General features: G+C 40.4%; 2 protein-coding genes across 3 annotated transcripts; both read right to left on the bottom strand.

Annotated features, from left to right (window-relative positions):
* Positions 1-1,934: 1,934 nt before the first annotated feature.
* On the bottom strand, positions 1,935-13,684 carry LOC309709611 (uncharacterized protein). Of its 2 annotated transcripts, XM_082538347.1 has the most exons (8): positions 13,593-13,684; positions 12,672-12,860; positions 10,592-10,736; positions 10,421-10,516; positions 4,290-4,434; positions 3,925-4,070; positions 3,438-3,577; positions 1,935-3,093 (listed from the first exon to the last, which is right to left on the bottom strand). In XM_082538347.1, the coding sequence occupies exons 2-8, from the start codon at positions 12,769-12,771 to the stop codon at positions 2,945-2,947; spliced, it is 921 nt and encodes a 306-aa protein (XP_082394473.1). In that variant the 5' UTR covers positions 12,772-12,860; positions 13,593-13,684; the 3' UTR covers positions 1,935-2,944. The 2 variants fall into 2 exon arrangements, with proteins under 2 accessions (XP_082394473.1, XP_082394472.1); XM_082538346.1 differs by lacking the exon at positions 13,593-13,684 and having other exon boundaries at positions 12,672-12,875.
* A 1,881-nt stretch (positions 13,685-15,565) lies between these two features.
* txnl1 (thioredoxin-like 1) lies at positions 15,566-21,746 on the bottom strand. The gene is made up of 8 exons (XM_082538349.1): positions 21,440-21,746; positions 20,516-20,612; positions 19,100-19,273; positions 17,520-17,642; positions 16,716-16,785; positions 16,397-16,569; positions 15,913-16,017; positions 15,566-15,833 (listed from the first exon to the last, which is right to left on the bottom strand). The coding sequence occupies exons 1-8, from the start codon at positions 21,535-21,537 to the stop codon at positions 15,804-15,806; spliced, it is 870 nt and encodes a 289-aa protein (XP_082394475.1). The 5' UTR covers positions 21,538-21,746; the 3' UTR covers positions 15,566-15,803.
* Between the last annotated feature and the right edge of the window lie 311 nt (positions 21,747-22,057).

Below are 22,057 nucleotides of genomic sequence, written 5' to 3'. Positions count from 1 at the left end.
TAACTGTTATTTCCTTGTCTCTTACTGCCATGTTGTACCGGAGCAAACACACATCATTCCAGCTTTAGATCAGCATCAGGAACAACAGCGAGCTCCTGCAGTCAGAGGTCGTGGGACGAACACATTTATGTAACTTCATGCTATAAACTCTCATCTTCTTCAGCTTGGCTGCCACAAGCCCAAACAGATTTAGCCTCATTAAAGTAACGACGAAACAACTGTATTGTCTGCAAGCATGAATCACAGGTCCTCACAGACTGATGAGTCACTGTATCAAACAAGCACACTCATGTCCTACAACTCCTTGTCTCACAGTGAACCCACTTTTCGTGCCCTGCTCCTGTCACTCGATAAACAGACCTTTTTAAAATTATTTACAATAATTTATAGTAAAATAATATAAATGTCAGACACTGTCCACGACCTAAAGGTTGAAGTCAGGTGTGTTAGTCTGTATTTCACAGAATGATGTAAAATAAGCAATCAGTGAAGTTTGACTTCTTCAACTTTGTCAAACCTCTTATTTTGTCTTTATTTGAAGCAGCTGTATAAAGCCATGATGTCAATGAAGCAGTCATATGCAAGCTGGTATGTTGTATAATGGTGACAGTTTTAGTTCCCACACTGGGTTCACATCTCCAGACTGCAGCAGATTGACGAGATACCAAAAGAGCAGGAAAGCTGAAGAAGAGGTGAGCATCGAACATACCACAGAGAGGTGACACAGTTTAAAAACTGAGTTTACACGATCAACATTTAAATGTATAATGTCAACATCAATGTTTTGTTTTTTGTTTTTTCATGTGTGTGAAAGCTTACAGTCAGGGTTGGTGTGGTTAAGGCTCCTGTTTTCTCTTTTCTTTTCCCTTCAAACCTGAACCACTTCCAGCAGGTGGCAGCACCTCCCTGATCCTGATGCCAAGGAGGCCTCTTCCTGTTAAAAAGGAATTCTTCCTTTTCCTGTTAACATTATAGTCTGAGCATTGGAGGTCTCTCTCTAATAGTTTTGGGGTCTTTGCCATTGAGATGGCAGTTGTTGTTAACTGGTTTGAATGAATTATTCCTCAGCTCTGTATTCCCTTCATACACATGGGTTTAGGTTGAGGCAATCACAATATTCTGCTTGATATTTGAAAGCAGACTAACGAATATAGGAGCTGCATTCAAAGAACTCCACAGCTGCTCAGCCTGTGTGGGGCAGAAGTGTGTGCTGTGAAAGTGGCTTTGTTCTGAAGAAGGGGGGGACTTCAAAATCAGGTTTTGGAAGACAACTTCAGGAAAGGCTGGTGGAGAGGCATTTTATCTCCAACCTTTTTAATAATTGGAGGATGTGACAATGGCTGTGGCTACTGCCAAAGTACATAACACAGGAAATCCCTTATGAGAGATTGGCAGAGATGCCACCCACAGGGACTGAACCAGACATGTTGCACACATGCAGAGTCAGTCGAGCTGGTTCAAGTATTTGTAAAAACTTTACGCTGGAATTAAAAACAACATGGTTTTCTTTCCTGATGAGAAACAGAAGGTTACACCAACTAAACCAGCAATACACTTACCTGGTAAGTGTTGTCTGGCTGATATTGTATGGTAAGTCTTACCATACAATATCAGCCAGACAACATAATAACACAGGAGTTACCAGGAGACGGAGCGTTGTTGGAAAGATTCACTTAGTATCTTAAATCTTAACCTCCGCCCACTAAATCAGGGCCTCATTGGGATCACAGCGCAGCCAATCAGAAACAGACTGTACTCACAGACCCGAGTGTATGAATCAAATGTGGATGTGTTAATAGTGAAAAACATTCTAAGCACCAAGGAAAACGCATGTGGATCAAGCTGAGTGGATCAGACAGGAGCAGCCGAACACAAAGAACATAAAGCCCTGCTGAGCCTGATTCTACATGCACTGAAAGAGTCAGGAGACAAGAGAGGCTGCATTCATTTATTTATTTCAACGTTCAAGGCCAACAAAACTGTAAGTGCTTCAGGAAGAGTTAGTCAAGTTCCACTGTCAAACGTCATCATACTGTACAGTGAGGTTTAGTGCCACAGCATGGATATACATGTACAAAAGCAAATACAAGTGCAATAACAAACAGTCTTAGAATATAAAACATGAATCTAATGCAATGAAGTTTTTCCCCACACACATTTAGTATGGCCGGGTGTTTTGGCATTCTGGTATGACTACAATCTTATTTATTTACTTTAAATTTAAAAAAAAAAAAAAAAAAAAAAGGTTCATGATACCCAGCTAACATCAACTATCTGCAGTCCAAGAAGCTGGAGTTGGAGTTTCTCGTCCTGATTTCAGGACCAGAATCTGTCAGGACAAACAGATGTATGACATTTCAGGAAAAAAAAAAAAAGCACCAAAATGTGCGCTGCTTTTCGGTCTGGTTACTACCGTTTATGTCAGAACCGGTGCAATACCATACCCATCCCTATTTAGCAGTGATCGAACTTTCAAAATAAGAGCACAGAGATCATGAAGTCATGGAGTGTGAACTTGTCTCAGATGGATAAAAAACTAAAACAAAAGAGAAATCAAAAATGAGCTGCCAAATATACTGTGGGAACCACTAATAAACCTGCAAACTAAAGTGTGTGAGTGGGGAACACTGAAATACATGAATAAAGTACATTAAGATAAAATTAAGCAGTGTATTAAATAGTTGTAGTAGTTTTTAAAAGAATTTAAAGTATTTTAAAGACGGTATTTCTATTTTCTATTTTCTTCAGTACAGCTGAAGAACAGATAGAAAAGATTTGTGGGTTTCCTGCCTTCCCGTGCAGACTCTTTCTTCTACTGAAGAAATACATTTGTTCCCCATGCTGACAGATAAACTCTGTTTAACATTTAGATCTACCTTCAAACATGACTGTGGAGGTGGTGTGAACATGTAACTCAGTGGGTCTGGGGAGGCACGAGTTTCGTTTAAGAAAGGACCCTGAACGTCCTGCCGTCGAGGGGTGACACCATTAGCCGTGCTGAGCCCGGGGAGTGGAGGGGGCGCCACTTGTTCCTCCAGAGCACCGTGAAGAATCTGGACACGAAAAGGATGCACGCCACGACCAACAGCACAACTGCAGAGAGAAAACAAGCAGGGCAGCTAGTGGTTAGGTCGGCCAAGGCTGGACATTAAATTAACTGAACTCCTCTCTGCCTCTGTTCACTGAATAAACTGATGATTCTTGTGACACAAGTTTATTATATTTGTGTTTCAGGGGTGACAAAAACAGATTCACTATTTTATAAAGTTTACACATTTCTAGTAGTTCATAAGCAGCATTTCAGTGGAGAAAGCAGCTTTTCCATGCATGAAACACCCGTATAATATTCAAATGGAACAGAAACCCCAAACCAAACCAAACAAAAAATACTGGCTCATTAATAATCATTATTGATAAATAAGTATTGCTGAACTCACCCATAAAGATGGCGTTTGGAGTGGGATCAGCTGGGTTGAAGTGCTTGTAGACGTTTCCGACCAGAGCCACGATCACCACCGGGTAGATTGTGAGGATGTTGCGCACCCAGCGGTCCAGCACCCAGTTCTCCAGAATGAACCTGCCATCATCAAACAGTGTTTCTGTTTACTGTTGAAACAAACTGTTTGGAGATTCTCTCACAGACTTTTATTCAGTTATGCGTGTCGTTCTTACACCATCAGTGTTTTGGGGTTTTTAGAGTCACAAAAGATGGAGGGAGATCACATAATTTAAGTGGCTTCTTAAGGGTGAATTTTAGGGCAAAGCAAACCTTTGCTTTCGTTTATATAAAAAAAAAAATCAGATTTAACTGGTGAATCTATATTTGACTTTCTTCTGTCTCCCTGATCATAGAAATTATCTTCAAGGTAATTTCTTGTTAGCTCCCACATCCCTGTGCCTGAACCTCATCCAATCAGAGCTTACCATGCCACCACCTCTGCAAACAGGATGCACAGTGACGCAGTTGCTGCCGTGCTCTTATCCACACCCCACAGGTGGAGAACTACAGAGAAATTGATCAGAGAGGCGATAGAAGTCCATGTAGCATAGACAGCCAAACCATTTTGGACCTGAAAAAAAGAAAATGAGACAAACAGTTTCTTACTATTGCCTTTTGGGGACAGAGCTGACACTCATCTAACAAGTATTTGCCCCCTTCCTAATTTCTTTTTTTTAAAAACATATTTGCCATGGGTATTTTAATATAAACATTTGTCTGATGATCTGAAACACTAAAGTGTGACGAATATGCAAAAATCAAAGAAATTTTCACACTGACTGTGTCCTACCAGTACTCTGAGAAAGGTCAGGTCTTTGCGATGGTATGTCTGTAACCAGAGTCCATAGTAATCTGTGGCAAAGCAACAGAAGAACAGAGCGCTGTAGCCGGAAACCGCTATCAGGATTAAAACGACCAAAGACGCCAGCATCATCCTGGAAGACAGAGAAACAGAAAGAAACAATGAATGCAATAAATAGGGGGCAGAAACAGCTCTGTAGGTAGAGCGGTGACCCCATGATCAGAAGGTTGGGAGTTCAAGTCCACTGAACGGCTACCCTGAGCAAGGTGCTGTCCCTACACACTGCTCCCCAGGCACTGGATTGGTGGCTGCCCACTGCTTAACTGAGTGAATGTGATTAATAAAGTACAGATTATTAAGTTACAAGGTCAGACATCAGAGAGACAGAGCTGACAAAGGGGCAACAATTCCTTTTGTTATTAACTGAATGGTGTGTCCGCATTGTAGTAACTGAACATAATTTACCACAGTGACTTTCAGGCAAACTGAGCTTTCAGTACATAATTGCATGTTCATTATTTGCATATTCATATTATTTATACTACATTTTGGTCATTCTTATTTCATGCACTACTCATTATTCACAAACTAACATAAATGCTTCCATTCACAAAGATCTCAAAGGATATTTATTTGCCTTTCTGCAGATATGCATAGTCATAGGGCTGCTCGATTATGGCAAAAATGATAATCACGATTATTTTCACTGAAATTGAGATCTCGATTATTTGACGATATTTATTTAACCCTTTAAGACCTACTATAGAACCAAATCCGCCAGAGCTCATATTATTTTTTTACATGTTGTAGTGCCATTTGTGGGAGCATTTCAATTTGCTATGCAACTGTTATAGCCCATATTTTAATAATATGTATGCATTAAGTCCATAGTAAATACATTAATTGCAAAAAAGTGCAATAAACTACAAAAAAATTGAAAATCTTTTTTTTTTTTTTTTTTTTTTTACATATTTGTAAAATATCTACTTGGAGAAATTTAAGAGGTTTATCCCTCCAAACTTTAAATACAAAAAAGTTGCAAAAAATAGTTTACAACAACAGGAAATTTATTTTGAGTGTCTTCATAGTTTTATTTTGGAGATACACCAGTTTTTATATACTGCAGGAAAAACGAAAAAACAATCCTATGATGCAAATTTGCAAAGAAAACAGCAGGTGCATCAAAATAAACTATTTCCAGCAGTGCAATTCGAGTTCTAAGCATCCCAGAAACTATTCAGAAAAGTCAAACATGACCAGTATAGGTTTTTAAGGCCTACGAGTAAAAAACTACAATTTCCGCGAAAATGACGTCACTTCCAGTTTCGAGCAGGAAATGGCGGACATGCGACAGTTCGCGCTGACATCTGTTTCAATGTGGGAAGTGTTACGAACAGCTGATCAATCGGCAAAGCGTGTTTCTGGAATATTATGTTTTTGTTGCTGCAAGAGCTTTTTATGCAATTTTTGCAAAGCTTTATGTGGAAGGAAACCGTGACCGAGGACAAGCTGATGGCATCAGATGTAAGTACAACTCCTCCGGTTTCATATGCAAAACAAATTATTGCGCTAGCTTACACGGTTCCGGTTCTACAGGGATTTAAAAATAGTTGCACAAAACGGAGCGTGCTGCTCTGACCGGCTTTAAAGGGTTAACAATGACTTTAAAAAAATAATATAAAATAGTGTGCAACACCACTGAAGTTGTTTTTTACCTCTCTTTTCAACCAACGGCAGTCACTCTCCTCTCCAAATAACTTCTGCTTAGCTTTCCGAGCTTCCCTCGGGTCCTCTTAATCAGCGGTCTCCAACCTTTTTTGCGCCACGGACCGGTTTATGCCATTTTTAATGATCGTTGAAAGCCCAGATCGTAATCGTGATTAAAATTCGATTAATTGAGCAGCCCTACATAGTCACCTTGATATTTACAGTGGGGCAAAAAAGTATTTAGTCAGCCACCGATTGTGCAAGTTCCCCCACTTAAAATGATGACAGAGGTCAGTAATTTGCACCAGAGGTACACTTCAACTGTGAGAGACAGAATGTGAAAAAAAAATCCATGAATTCACATGGTAGGATTTGTAAAGAATTTATTCGTAAATTAGGGTGGAAAATAAGTATTTGGTCACCTCAAACAAGGACAATCTCTGGCTCTCACAGACCTGTAACGTCTTCTGTAAGAAGCTTTTCTGTCCCCCACTCGTTACCTGTATGAATGGCACCTGTTTGAACTCATCATCTGTATAAAAGACACCTGTCCACAGCCTCAAACAGTCAGACTCCAAACTCCGCCATGGCCAAGACCAAAGAGCTTTTGAAGGACACCAGGAAAAGTATTGTAGACCTGCACCAGACTGGGAAGAGTGAATCTACAATAGGCAAGCAGCTTGGTGTGAAAAAAATCAACTGTGGGAGCAATCATCAGAAAATGGAAGACATACAAGACCACTGATAATCTCCCTCGATCTGGGGCTCCACGCAAGATCTCATCCCGTGGGGTCAAAATGATCATGAGAACGGTGAGCAAAGATCCCAGAACCACACGGGGGGACCTGGTGAATGACCTGCAGAGAGCTGGGACCAAAGTAACAAAGGTCACCATCAGTAACACACTACAACGGCAGGGAATCAAATCCCGCAGTGCCAGACGTGTTCCGCTGCTGAAGCCAGTGCATGTCCAGGCCCGTCTGAAGTTTGCCAGAGAGCACATGGATGATACAGCAGAGGATTGGGAGAATGTCATGTGGTCAGATGAAACCAAAGTAGAACTTTTTGGTATAAACTCAACTCGTCGTGTTTGGAGGAAGAAGAATACTGAGTTGCATCCCAAGAACACCATACCTACTGTGAAGCATGGAGGTGGAAACATCATGCTATGGGGCTGTTTTTCTGCCAAGGGGACAGGACGACTGATCCGTGTTAAGGACAGAATGAATGGGGCCATGTATCGTGAGATTGTGAGCCAAAACCTCCTTCCATCAGTGAGAACTTTGAAGATGAAACGAGGCTGGGTCTTCCAACATGACAATGATCCAAAACACACCGCCCGGGCAACAAAGGAGTGGCTCCGTAAGAAGCATTTGAAAGTCCTGGAGTGGCCTAGCCAGTCTCCAGACCTCAACCCCATAGAAAATCTGTGGCGGGAGTTGAAAGTCCGTGTTGCTCGGCGACAGCCCCAAAACATCACTGCTCTCGAGAAGATCTGCATAGAGGAATGGGCCAAAATACCAGCTACTGTGTGTGCAAACCTGGTAAAGACCTATAGTAAACGTTTGACCTCTGTTATTGTAACATAACCTTTGTTGGCAAAGTATTGAGTTGTATTTTTGTTATTGACCAAATACTTATTTTCCACCCTGATTTACGAATAAATTCTTTACAAATCCTACCATGTGGATTCATGGATTTTTTTTTTCACATTCTGTCTCTCACAGTTGAAGTGTACCTCTGGTGCAAATTACTGACCTCTGTCATCATTTTAGGTGGGGGAACTTGCACAATCGGTGGCTGACTAAATACTTTTTTGCCCCACTGTAGCATACTTTGGCACAGCTATCAGTATGATTCTTTGCACATCCATAATAAATCTTTATCACTAAGTATGGTGATTTATTGAAACGTGCATGCATACAGTCTGTACATTTCTAATGAGCCTTAAAGGCAATGCCTGTTATGGCCATTGGCCATCTTTAATCTTCATGTTTAAGGACACTTAAATCTTTTTGGATGTTTCTGCCTTTTGTTCTGTTCTCTGTCCAAATGATTCCACACTGCTTCAGTAATGTTGACATCCAGGCTCTAGGCAGGCCAATCTGTGTGTTTTTCCTGTTCAGGTATGTTTTTAATCTACTGGGAGTGTGTTTCAGATTCTTTCCATGATGAAAAATCAAGTCGTTGCCAATGACATGATTTTTTTGGATGGTATTACTTGATGGATCAAAATCTGCACATTGTGAACACATTTCTACGTTCACAATTCCATCAATTTGGAAAAGATTCCCAGCAACACCGGCTTAAATGGAGCCCCAAACCATAATAGAGATTACAGGTGGCTGTACACACTCATTGTTATACCTCTCTCCTGTCCTCCTCCATACATATTGATAATGAGCTGAACCAAAAACTTGGATACAAGTTTGGATTTGGATTCACCACTCCATCAGACCAGTTCAGTCTAGTTCTTGTGAAATCTGGCATATGTCATCCTTCTCTTCCTTTCATAAGAATGGCTTCTTGGCAGCCACTTTTCCACTGAGACCATTTCTGATGAGGCTTCAGCAAACAGTGGATGAGTCAACTGAAGGGGTAGATGCATGTGTACTGTGCAAAAGGCTTTTGTCAGTACTGTATGTTTACTGCAAGTACCGCTGTGCCACATGAGAACTACGAAACGTGAGAACTATTTATTATGTTTTCTTTTCCATGGTGGCTGGAACGGCACATCATTTCATGCTGCACTGCACTGACTATTGTTTTTTTAGTATTCACAGTATAGGATGATCATCCTAAATTGTCCTGTCTGAATTTTTGTTTGGTCGCCAAGTGTTACAAAGTCCGATACAGAGGAACCACTGTTTTGGAGCCATCATCAAAGATATAACTTCAGTTCTGGCTCAAACGAGTTCCAGTTATTTGCATGACTCAGTCTGGATGAACAGCTCGTCCTACAAGTGCTCGTGCTCTGCTAGTAACACATGTGGAATTTATTCCAGTCTTCACAGACACACCTGGTCTGGAACCATCATTTGTTTTTCCAAGAGCACAACGAGCCAAAACACACCTGCGAGGTCTAACCCACCAGCAGGGTGATGAGAGTGTATCAGATGAACTTGAGTGCAGAGAGACGCACAAGTGAGAAAAAACAAGTGTTCAGCATATGTGAGAACTACTTCAGGAATGTTGAAAAAGCTCCAGTTTACGACCTCATGAAGCTCGTGGAACAATTTAAACCATGTGCTGCTCTTGCTAAACCTTTTTCTCTTTAACTAAACTTTAACTCCAGGGTCCATTCCTTCTTATTATGTCTCTGATACGACCACATGTATAATTTAACAGTCTTGAAGTTTTCAATTTTGTACTGTGCTGCAGAAAAATGGTAAAAACAAATTAAACTCCTAGTAAGCAGAACCCAGCCAGGGTGGAGCCAAAAGCCACAAATGGATAACTGCTGAGGTACATTAGGAAAGACATGCAGTGCTAAATCAAATATGTAGAATAAGATATTCATACTGGATGGGCTGGAGCTCTTGTAAACAGCAGATAATGTATCAGCTGATATTAGCCATCCAACAATAAATCAGTAATGGCATATATGAGCATCTTAAAAGTAAAGGCGAGACAAGAGACACAAAAGTTCAACTACATTATGAGTGTTATGAGTTTGTTCACCACACTCTGCAACTTCCCTGTTAGGAATGCCACAAACACAACAGCTAGCTGCTCCAAGCAGACTCAGGCAGTGTGGAAATGAGTAATCTATGAGTGCAGCGACAACACAAGATCACACCTGTATTGTCATCATATTAAGGTAAGGACTCATTGGGTTTTTAAAAATCACAAAATATTGATATTTGCCTAACAAAAAAATCCTAGATCAATCGGGTTATAGCAGATATACGGTGTGTGCAAGAGACAAATTGAAAGAGAAGCAAAGACAAGAGCACAGGAGACTCTGAGCGGTAACCTGCTGCACATCCTTTCCAGCTCAATCTCTGACTAGGGTGATTAAGAATAGAGATGGAAATGTACTAATGAGTGCAGTGAATGTTGTGAGAAGATGGAAAAGTACTCTGAGGAGTGCATAAATGAAGAAAATAAGAGAGAGAGAAGAGAACAGATGGAAAGTTAGTGATTCATGAATGCATATTTAGTAGGGAGGAAGTGAAGGCAGCTATGTAGAGGGTGAAGAGTGAATAGGCAGTCAGGCACTTTGGAGACAAATATAGAGAGACAAGGACATTTATAGAAGAAGGATTATAGATATGTTGGATAAAGGATATTGAATATGGATCTAGGGACTCTGGCGACAGGGTGAGATAAGAGGTCGATGTGGTGACCCGTAAAGGGAGCAGCCAAAAGAAGCATAAGAACAGGTAGTAGTAAATAAAATGAAGACATACTCTGCGTCCCACAGCAGGAGCCATATAATGTTCAGCACCATGTTGGAGAGCCAGCAAATATGGAAGCCGTAGGGCAGCAGACACTGAGCCCAGGATCTATTAACAGAGAGAGAAATATCAGTTTCATCCTGTGTGTTTAGATTTAGTCCAGGTGTTTTGATGCTAGCTTACCCTCTGCATGTGTATGAAGTGATATAAATCACCATCAGGGTGAGCCAGGTATAGATAACACCCCAGATGGAGAAGGTCCAGCCAGCTGGAGTGATGCCTGTCTCATAGCGGGCTGATACATTTCCTGTAGAAGTATGAAAGGGACCTGGAAAACAGACAGAGAGAATAAACAAATGTGCACTGGTGGAGTTTGCATTCCAGTTCCAGCTGGTTTGTTTACAGGGGCAACAAAGCAGCAAACACAAAGATGGAAGAAAACTGATGTGATGTGACTAGATGTTACAGGGGGAAATGCAGAAAAACAGAACTACTTCAGCTGGATTAAAGAGAAATGTCTCAGATCAGCAGGGTTACTGCTTACTGACTGATGAACGTCTTCTACCCATCTTTACATCTGAGAAACCCAGTCATGTTACAGACTTGTTTCCAATCAAATGCTTAGTTGCAAAATGTTCCTCCAGTATTTTTTGGTACCACTTACTTTTCCAAACTTTTATTTACCTGTTCCAACTTTTTGGGACTGTTTGTTAAATTAGCAACATCTTAAATGCGAAGTAAACTAAAGAAAGTCCTCATTTTGTTTGTAGATGTTCCCTTTGAGCCTTTATAACTACTCAAACATAAAGACCTTTATTAAGTAGTAAAATCACTGATAAACAATAAGCTACAACAGAAAAAAACTGACCCTTACTTTGTCATTTTGAAAGCATTACAGAATTCTGAGAACGGCTCTCCTACTCTTTAAAAAGCACCTCACAGGAAAAGATCTTAGGTTAACAGGGAGACAATGTTCAGGTTTATACAACTTCCTAAGTCTTAGTCTTAACTTAAAGCAGATGCAGAGCTGCTGCCACAGTGAGGCTCGAGAGCAGAACAAGGAGTACAAGAGGCCTGCTGCAGTCCAAGATGGAGGAGATTCACTTCAGGAGCAGCTGATTATTATGTTCAGTTATGCGTCAGTCACAAAAAGGCTTGGCAAACACATATGCATTCAATTCATATAACAAAGTGTGTGTTCCTCCTTTTGATGCGTGCACACATAACAACCTCCTGCCATAAAAAATCTAAATCTATCCTAAACACTGTGACTTCTGGGTGCTCCACTTTCCTCCCACGGTCCAAAGACGTGACTGTAAGAGGCAAGGCTGTGGGTGTCAACATGAATGTGGACGATCGTTTCTCTGTGACGGACTGGTGACCTATGCAGGATCACCTCTCGTAGGTATAAACATCAATGTGTCCTAATTATAAGGACTTCTTTTCGTTTCCATTAATGTAATGCACTTCTATTTTAGAAGGCAGGCTTAAATTTAACGTGTGCGTTTTAGACTACCTCTTTGTCTCAAGCTCACCATTTCTCTGCTGCAGAGTAGCTCTTACACTTTTTACATGAATCACAGTGCCTGCTGCTCCTAAAAGATCTCTAAAATAATGACTTAATATCTATCATTACATAAAACAAATTGATCACAGTAAAAACTGTGATTAAAATACACTGTTATGAATACACTGTTACTATTTGCCAGCTCACTGAGGAAGGAAATGAGTCTTATCCATGTGGGAGGCCAGCGGAGCATTTTCTCGGCCACACCCTGAATATATATATAAAAATAAATAAATCACTGTTGGATCTTTCCCGTCCAGCAGGACCAGTGGGCGGAGGGATACCACAGTCACTATTCCTACACTTTACTTAGACTATTTATTAGGATAAAAATAATATAAACTTCGTACTAATAACTGGTTAATTTGAGCCCCCTCTCATAACTATAACAAACTCTGGGAAGTTTGTGAGCTGTTATTGTTACTCCTGCCAGTTAGCAGTACCAGCTATGTAAATACGCAGTCCTGGAAATGACGGCTCACTGGTTGGTGTAACATGCGTTGGTGACATAACAGCTGCAGTAAACAGTTAACAAAACTTCTGAAAATACAGCTTTTGTGAAGGAAGAAAACTAAAACCAGAAATAAAACACCGAGAATGTACCACCGTGTGCAGTTTTAACAGTCTTGCAGTTATGTTTTTAATCTTTTTCGAGCTCTGTGAAACTCACTTCTTGAACAGCGATATTTCACCTACCTTTGCCCGCTCCGGCCAAAGCGTTAAAGACTAAAACGGCAACAAAAACCACCGCACACAGGATTATGACGAGAATCCGCAGAATATTGACGTCCTTCATTTTGTCTTTCTCGCTGCTTCGTGCCTCGGTGTGTCCTCTTCAACTGTCAGGGAGCAGCGGACGGAGCTAAACGGACCCGAACGTGACGCCTTCACGTGCTCCACGTAAACGCCCACAGCCTTAGAGGGGAAAAGGAGAAGAAGAAATGCAAGTGTGTTGTGCTCACGTTTCAACACAGGTAAACCTTGAGTTATATATTCATGTAAATGTTATCGATAAGTTAAACTAAAGTAACTGCATCGTAGTATAATATATAATTACATATATAAGAACTTGCAGTGTAATGGCGTCCTCTTCAGGCAGACCGTGAACATTCAATTCAATTCAATTCAATTTTATTTATATAGCGCCAAATCACAACAAAAGTCGTCTCAAGGCGCTTCATAGATACAGAGAAAAGTACAACAAATAACGTTTATTGATTTGTTCTGATACGCTTCAGAGGCATGATGCAAGGTTGTGTATCTGCTCACATCATTCACAATCTGCCTAACCTGAACAGTATTTCTATCAGCACGTCGGAGGAAACAGTAACAAAACAGTGGGCTCCGCACATATTAGTAATTACATTAAACAGCGAAAACAATAAGTAAACAACTGCAAACTTCTAAATATAAATCTGTTTAAAAGAACAATTCCTGGCATTAGCATTAGTTGAGAACAGATTTGTAATATGATTTGAATATAAATTAAAAGATATAAATGAACTTAAGAGCTTTTTAAAGAATGAATAGATGGTAAATCGATGTGATGTTTGAGTCTACCCCTCTGTCTGTCTCTAGCCCACTGTTGCTCTGCTGAACAGAGCCGCTCTTACTCACCACACTAAATGTTTGGCAGGGAGCAGTTCTAGAAAAAGCTGCAGGTTTATAATCGGTCCTTTTGAGTCCCCTTTTATAACCGAGCACCACGGGGAAGTTAGTGTCTCACGCCAGTTACCAGAAGCAGCTACGTAACAAATGCGTAGTCCTGGAAATGACAGCTCATTGCTTTGTGTAACATAGCTAGGTGACATAACAGCTGCAGTACGCGGTTATAAAAGCTATGAAAATACAGTTTTTGTGAAAATGCATCTTTTAGTGATGTTCGCCACATTCCCACTGAGTTCCTGTTAAGGGCTCGAGCCCCTAGTGTCCAGTCATTCCAGTATCCATGTGTGTGGGCACTGAGTCGTGTTGTCATGAACTATCCCACTACTGCTAGCGTCGCCCTGAGGCAACAAATCACATTTCCATGTCTCACGCTGGCCCTTCAAAATAAACAAACTTTTTTTTCTTCAAATAATGCTACGAGTCACATCTCTTTCCAATAAAATGATGAGTTGAAGGTGGTGACTTTAAGTTGGGGGGGCTTTCTGCAAGATGAGACATCTCCATTAGGAGGTAAGATAAAGATCACTATTTTACATGTTTATAGTGAAATAAATGTATATAAAAATACTTTGTGCATTAATATGTTAAGAAGTATATTTGATTGTTTGTTCTACTTTTTGAAATTTATTTATACAGTAAAACTGTTAATTTTCACTTGTTGCCTCAAGGCAACACTGTGTAGTTAGCCTAATTTTTTTTCAGGCAATATAATGCATTAGCATATGTGTGTAGAGATGTGTTTGTGTGCATGTATATGATCATAGTCAATGTTTTTTACTTTTACTTTACTTTTTTTTGAGGGACACTTAGGCAGTCAGGGGTCAGTTGGTAAAGTAATTGTGTGTGTGTGACGTGTATTACTTATCGTTGTGGGGACACAAATCTGTTTACACACTCACATTGTGAGGTCTCGCTTACTTTATGGGGACAAATTGCAAGGTAAATCATTACATTTTAGGGTGAAGGCTTGAGTCAGGGTTAGGGTTAGGTTCAGGCAGGGACTTGTGATGTGTAGGCTCAGAATAAGTCTCCAGGAAATGAATGTAAGTTAATGTAATGTCCCCAAAAGTGATGGAAACACATCATGTGTGTGTGTGTGTGTGTGTGTGTGTGTGCATGGGGTTAGGGTCAAATGTTGGCTGTACTTTGGTGTTTTATTGTTCTGTGAAATGTTTACATTGTTTATTTATTGTTTATTTGTTCATCCTTGTTGTACTAATAAAACATATTATAGAATAACTTGTTTGACTACCCCTTATCACACAGTGTTGCCTTGAAGCAACAAACCAAAATAAGTAAAAATAATTACATATAAAAACACAAGGAAACATTAGAAATCAGTTTCTAGCAGATGATCAGCAACTGGTTCATTTGTGCTGCCATGTGCAGTTAGCTTCTTCAGCCAGTAGGTGTGAATCATGTCTGGCTCTGGTGCTGTCCAACTCTTCATACTTAATACGATCTGTCTGTCTGCACTGAGGACACCTGTAGGTTTCAGTATGACCCTTTTCATCCCAGTAGCTTTTAATACAGTTCATACAGTAGTTGTGTCCACAGGGAATAATCACCGGGTCCTTCAGGAGAAACACTCAAACATATTGAACATCAGAATTTGTTCTGATCCAAACAAATAGTTAGCGCTGACATTTCACCTCTCAGAAACATGGAGTGCAAGAAACTTTACCACCGAGAGGAAAGAGCAAGTGGATTTTCAGGTCATGGCTGATACCTGTGAGAGGAATAGTTTGAGTGGTGATAAAACTGAAAGCACGTTTTGTTTTCCATTTTTCAGGTTGCAGCTTGTCATGCATCAGTAAACTAATACCATTTGTTCTGACTCAATAATAGTGAATAATAGTATAACCTTCCAGCAGCCATGTCTTCGTGGTGCTACTACTAAAATAAATCAAGACTGACGCACGTGCCTTTGAAAAAGGATCGTGTTTTATTTACAGAGGTTCCATCAGAATTAAAATACAAATGATTTATAGACTCCACAGGTGGAGCATTCATTCAGAGCTCGAGGAGGACAGTTGGAGGCCCTGTGTGTTTGTGTGTGTTTGTATGTGAGCATCATGTGTGTGACAGCTTTGGCAGAGAGGGGGAAAGTCCTTGGATGCATCTTCAGCCTCCTCCTCATCCTCCCCTTCGTTCTCCTGCTCAGTGACTCTCGCCTTTCTTCCCTACGACCTGCGTGGGGACAAAACATGGGTGAGTGTCAAACACTGCTCTACACAAATGAGCACAGGCTGCTGCAGCTGCTCCTCACCCTTTTGAAATCGTTCATGTTAGTGGCCTGCACCGGAGTGCCTATGAATGTCAGGTAGTTGATTTTTGTCGTCTCCTCGCCTCCTTGGTTTGACTTAATGAACAACTGAAGGGGAAAAAAAACAAGAAAATGATTTAACAATTCAACAAAAACACACAAAAAATGTTTTTCTTTAACTGTTCATTGATTCTGCCAGCGTGCAATGTGTCCATAGGGCAACCCTTCCCAAGCTACTTCTCCAAATTCCTCCAAGAGGGAAGTCTTTTTCCTATAACTCACAATTTTGGTGACCATCCCACAAATAAACCTCTAAAAGCTTTTCCCCCCACCTACAGGATTTACTTCTATTGTATATACTTGAGCATTTTTGCCGTTTGCATCACGGCCTCTTCTGCTGCTCATTAACAACCTTCTTAAAATACATTTCTAATGCATTAAGATCTAACTGCAGTAATGTTTCAGAGGTACTGTTGGTAACACTTACTGTAACACTCTGTACGTTCTGAAACTTGACATAGCGCAGAGGAATCAAACCGTCTTCTTTGTAATCTTCCTCAGACAGCTCCAGAGTCTGAGTGGCTTCGCTCCGCTCTGCGTCGTCGAACCCCATCGACCGAGGGAGATTGATAAACACCTTCACCACCTTAGGGGCTTGGGCTGACAGAGAGTGAAAAATAAAGAAAAAATGAGACACAGAAAGAAGATGATGATTTTTTTTTACCACTCAGAAACTGACAAAGTTCATATCAGCGCCTCCAGATGCTCCAGAGGCTGTGATTAATGTCAGCAGGAGAAACACTCACCAAAGTCTGAGGACAGTAGTTTCATAGAGAAGAGCTTCACAGGCTGATTGAAGGCGATCGTTATCAAGAACTGGACAAAATTTAAAAAGGAAAACATCCATCAGGTTGATGCTCCACATATAACAAAGTTTATTAAGGTGGTAAACAGAATGAGAGCAGACTAAGGGTTTCAGTTAGTTTTAGCTTTGTTTCAGTTTCCTGAACAAACCTGAGAGTTTCAGTTTATTTTGTATTGTTTGAAAATGTCTAAATGTCAAGTCTGTTAGCTTTAGACATTATGATATGGGTGGGATTTGTTAAATCAATAAATATAATCAGCAAAGCCTCTCGTGCTGGTTATGTTGTCTGAAATGAAGATATTTGTTGTATATTTTTGTTTCATTTTTTAAACGCACAATATGTTTTAGCTAGTTTACATTCCTGTTTAAAAGTGTCATGAACATAAAGAGAAAAAAATCTAAATTCAGGGTCATTAAAACCATATGCTAAAAATTTCTCTCTTGAGTATTCAGGAGACAAATATTAGAAAGAATAAGAAAAAACAATTATCAGGAACACCACTTTAAAAGTATCATGATTACCCAGATATTTCATATGAGGATAAACCCCTGAAAATGTATCGTCACATTTTAAGAGGTCCAAACAAATTAAACATGTTTTTAAGAGACAACTCATCTATTAGACATTCTCAATGTGAAACCAGCTTCTTTGAGGAAATAACATCCAGGCTGAGCGAGGTACTGATTTCGTGAGAACTTTAAACTTGTAATGTTTAAACTTCCCGCATGAAGCGAAAAATCGAACCTGTTCATCGCAGTCAGACTCCAGGTAGGACGAGTCTTTGATCAAACAGTTGTCGAAGCCGCAGTCGTCGCTCTCGTTGAGGCACTCGCAACCGGCTTTGTTCACAAAAGGCATGAGGTCCATCTGAAACACAGCAGAGGAGGCAAACTCATCTATTCAGTTCAAACTTCGTGTACGGCTCGATATTTATGAAGCTGGATTCATGTGTGTACTGCAGCAGGTTTACATACACATTTGTTTAACCTTTTCATTCATCTGTGGCAAAGCTTGCACGTGTTTTCACACAGAGTTGGGCTATTTATGGTATTTTTCTATCATTTTTTACTGAATCAGAGAGCATTACTGTCAAATCAGTGCTTACATTGGTTTAGTACAGAGTATGGCTGGATGATGTTTAGTTTTTGAAACATATGAGTGGATTATCGAGATAAGATTAGACAGTATGATTAATGGTGACATGATGTGGTGGTGATTCATCTGAACACTAACTCAAACTTTAAAGGTACATTTTAACTTATAATGTCATAAGTGGCAACAGGTGACAAAGTTCAGCCGCTGTGAAGAAATAAAGCTGACAAAACAATGCTTTTTATCACAGATAACAGTTTGTTGGTCTGTTTTTGTGTGGACTTCGTATTTTATAACTTTATCTTTTATTCAAACTTAACTATTAAAACACAGAAGTTACACATTAAGACAAAATAATTAACTTGTTTAGGAAGCAGTGGACGAAACAGCTCCTGTGTCAGGTGAGGTAAAACACACATTTTTGTCAATAGTCTTGTGGTTTAGCAGTGACTTCAGTTCCTTGTTGGAAAGAGCTGCCAGCACTGAAAATAGTGAAAATGTTATGCTGTCTGCTTGGGGGCGTGACCCACTGCCATCTACCACAAATAACACACCAACACTGATGAGAACCTTCAGTAAAGCCTTAAGAGTACTAAAAAATGTAAGAATGTCTTATTGGGTTTGATGAAAATTGACATAAGAACTATTAAATATGAACTTTAATGGCATTTTATTTTAATTAAAGTTCATTTTTAAAAAACAATGCTATCCGACATGCTGCTTTTTCTAAATAATACCACAATGAATATATATCTTACACTGAAAAAAATACAGAAATATGGGACAACTGGATTGACTCACACCTTTATTGGTAGTCAAGTTGGCTCATGATGCACTGGTCCAACTTTTTCAAATGCTGATGTAGAGTACTGATCAATAATCACAGTGAGAAATAGCTTTATTTCTCCCTGTGAGGAAGAGACTGTGAACCATTCTTTACACCAGGCTCAGCTTAAACAGCTTTTCTAACTTTGTAAAATAACTCAGGAGAAATGTAAATATAGGGGAACGTACTGAGCTGGCATTCATAAGCAAAAGCACATCCCTAAAGGAGACAATGACTAATGACCTTTTCCCTAACTTCGTGACTGCTGTCTTCAACTAGCAATAAATGCACAGATTATTTCTTTATTTGAACACTGCTGATGGCCAGCGGACAATCCAGCTGTCCTCATCAGCAATTCTGATTTTGATTCTGATTCTGAAAGCCATCAGGAACATTATCCACTCACATATCCCTTAGGAATGTCAGAGTCCTCGCTATTTCCAGGGTCGTTCTCTGTGTGCTGTTTGATCTTCTCCTCCAGACCTGCAGCGTCTGCCCCTTGGTACTGATCGACCCGCACCCGGTTCCTGAAGAACAGGAACGTTGGTGTCGCTGAGATGTTGTTGGCTGCGGCCGTTGCCTAAGGAAATTAGAAAAAATATATATTTAAAATTCAGAATATAATCAGACTTTAGTGCAACTAAACTTGCCTGTTTGGGTCTCACTATTGACCGGCACCACACATGTCTATTATTTCATAACCCCCGACAGAAGCATACATTTCTGCTGCTCTGACTCAGTCTGCAGAGGATGATGATGACGACTTCAGGGATTGTGGACGATCAGTAATATTGTCAGTTAGGTCACAGTTAAGTTTGAGCTTGTTTCCCATTAATAGACGAAAATCAATATTCATAGTAAATTTGGTCTGCTTCCCACTCCCTCCCCCTTTTGTTTTTTTTGTATTAATTTCATGAAACCATAGAAATCAACCATCAGTATGACAATTGTTTGACTTATAGGCCACCAATGTATCTCATCTGGGCTGAAATTTGGAACCTTTTAAATTTTTTTGTAGCCTTTTTGAGCCCTCGTGACTTCATAAGTGCAGGAGACATCCCAATTAAACTTTCAGGGTTGAAAAACATGACACAAAGTATGTGGTACAACTGCTCTGTGGGCTACTCTTGCTTGTGTTGTTGTAGATCCGTCAGCTGGCCATGGAGAATAGCAAAGAGTGTTAAAAAGAATGAGTCCTTATAAATCTCCCATAGATGCCATTTTTGCCCAGTCTTTCTTATTGTTCAATCAAGAACTCTGACCTTAACTAAGGCAAGTTAAGGCCAACCTGAAGTTCTTTGGATGGTGTTCTGGAGTAATTTTGCTGTGCTGGCCACTCCTGAGAAAGTTCAGCACTGTTCCAGGCTTTCTCCATTTGTGGATAACAGCTCTCACTGGGGTCACAAAGCTTTCGAAGTGGCTTTTTATCCTTTTCAGACTGACAGACGTCATTGACTCTGCTTCTCAGCAGTTCTTGAGTTTCTTTAGCTTGTGGCATGATGTCTTGCTTTTTGAGATCTTTTATCTTACTTCACTTTGCCAGACAGGTTCTATTTACATGTCTTGACTCATCAGGTCTGACAGTAATTCAGCCTGGGTCTGGCTAATGAAAATGCACTCAGCTTTCCAAAAAATGTGGCTAATCTCACTTAATAAAGGGGGCAATTACTTTTTCACACAAGGCTATGTAAGTTTGGGTGGCTGTATTTACTCATATTTTTACTCATTTTGTAGAGAAAAAATACAGTGCTTTTTCACAGCACTGTATTTTTCTTGTTTCAGGACTGCACAGGATGTCAACAACGTGGTGAATCAGACTCACCTGACAGACGTGAACATCTACTTCGAGGAAGACGACCTGTGGGTATTTGTTACTCAACGTGTTGAAAGCTGGAGCTATTCTGATGCATGGCCGGCACCTGAGGAGGAAGGACAGAGCAGGTTAGCGGTCAATTCTAGTCTCACGATGGATCAGTGCATCAATTGTTGCAGTACTTGTCCTGCAAGATGTGATGAAAATCTGCCACACACAATAACACTGCTCAGTGAAGCTAATACAAGCTTAACTTACTCCTTTATTTATTATAATATCATAAAAGCCTTTAGTAGAATGTAAACTAATAAATGAATTACAAGTTTTAATGTTGGTCTAAACTTTTCATTTAGACCTTTTTGCTGCTGTTGTGGGTACGTGAGTTTACCCTCAGGACAAGAACCCAGCATTATCATCATTTAATGTGTCCCAAACGAAAGACATAACCTTTAACTTTAGATACTTTAAACTGATTATCATCACTATTGATCTGCTGTCTTTTCATCAGCTTAACAGGCCTATAGATCAATCAAAGCCTCTTACAATCAGAGTGTTCATAAAATCACACAAAGACCTGAAAACCCGCACGTAACAGATCATTTGTTATGCTAGTGGTAGTAGTTCTGCTTTTCATGAGGACAATGCTACAGTAGAGCTCATTCTATTTAATCAGCCAGCTCACTCGCACACCTCAGCAGCCAAGTTGCTGTAATACTGCCGTGTCATTGTAAGCAGCAGCGCTAGTGAGCTAACGCCTCGCTCACTGCTAGCATAACGCTAGCATGCCGGCCGTAATTACAATACAATAAACGCTGCCGGTGAGAGAAATATTCAGCTCATGTCACCTCCTCAAAGCGGCTAAGCGACTATCCCTGAATGTTTCTCAGTCATATCCCGAAACTAAGGATTAAGTCTCGAGGGGCCTGAGCTTACCCGGCCATTGTGAACTTCACCACGGCGAGCCTGGAGCCGGCGGCGGCTAGCTCCGGCTGGAAGTCCGGGTCGCTCCCGATCACTTTAACGCCTACCATGGTGCAGTGTGCTGCTGCGATGTGAGGCGGTTACCCGGGTGATGTTCAGAGCGAACAAACAGGGAAGCCTAACAAATATACGGTGTTTTGTTTTTAGCCTTCTGTCGGTGGGTTAGCCGACTAGCCGTCCGGTTCCGAGCCACACACTACAGTTACAGTGCGTTGCTCCAAGATGTGACTCCTGATTGGCTACTACACAACCGGAAATGTAGGGCTTTCTTCTTCGTCCTCGCCGAGTCTGTGTCCGCACGTTATATTGGCCTCAACAGGTTACGAACAGGAACGAACAACAAAAATCTTAATTTTTAGGGGGGAAAGGAGTGCAAACCAAATCAAATCAAACGCTGGTCTCATAAATCTTACAAATTCCGTAAAGCATGAATGAATGAATAAAGGACAAAAAAGGAAAATGTGCTTTTTGATCCAAACCTCACATGTTGCAAATTTCATTTACTTCTCACCACTGAGTTTTGTAGAGAAAACAATGGACTGCTCCATAAATTTAGCTAACTATATATGC

Source organism: Aulonocara stuartgranti (assembly GCF_965226115.1).
Source record: "Aulonocara stuartgranti genome assembly, chromosome: 7".
Taxonomy (NCBI): Eukaryota; Metazoa; Chordata; class Actinopteri; order Cichliformes; family Cichlidae; genus Aulonocara; species Aulonocara stuartgranti.
Note: the sequence above shows the minus strand (reverse complement) of the source record. Positions and strands in the feature narration are given on the sequence as shown.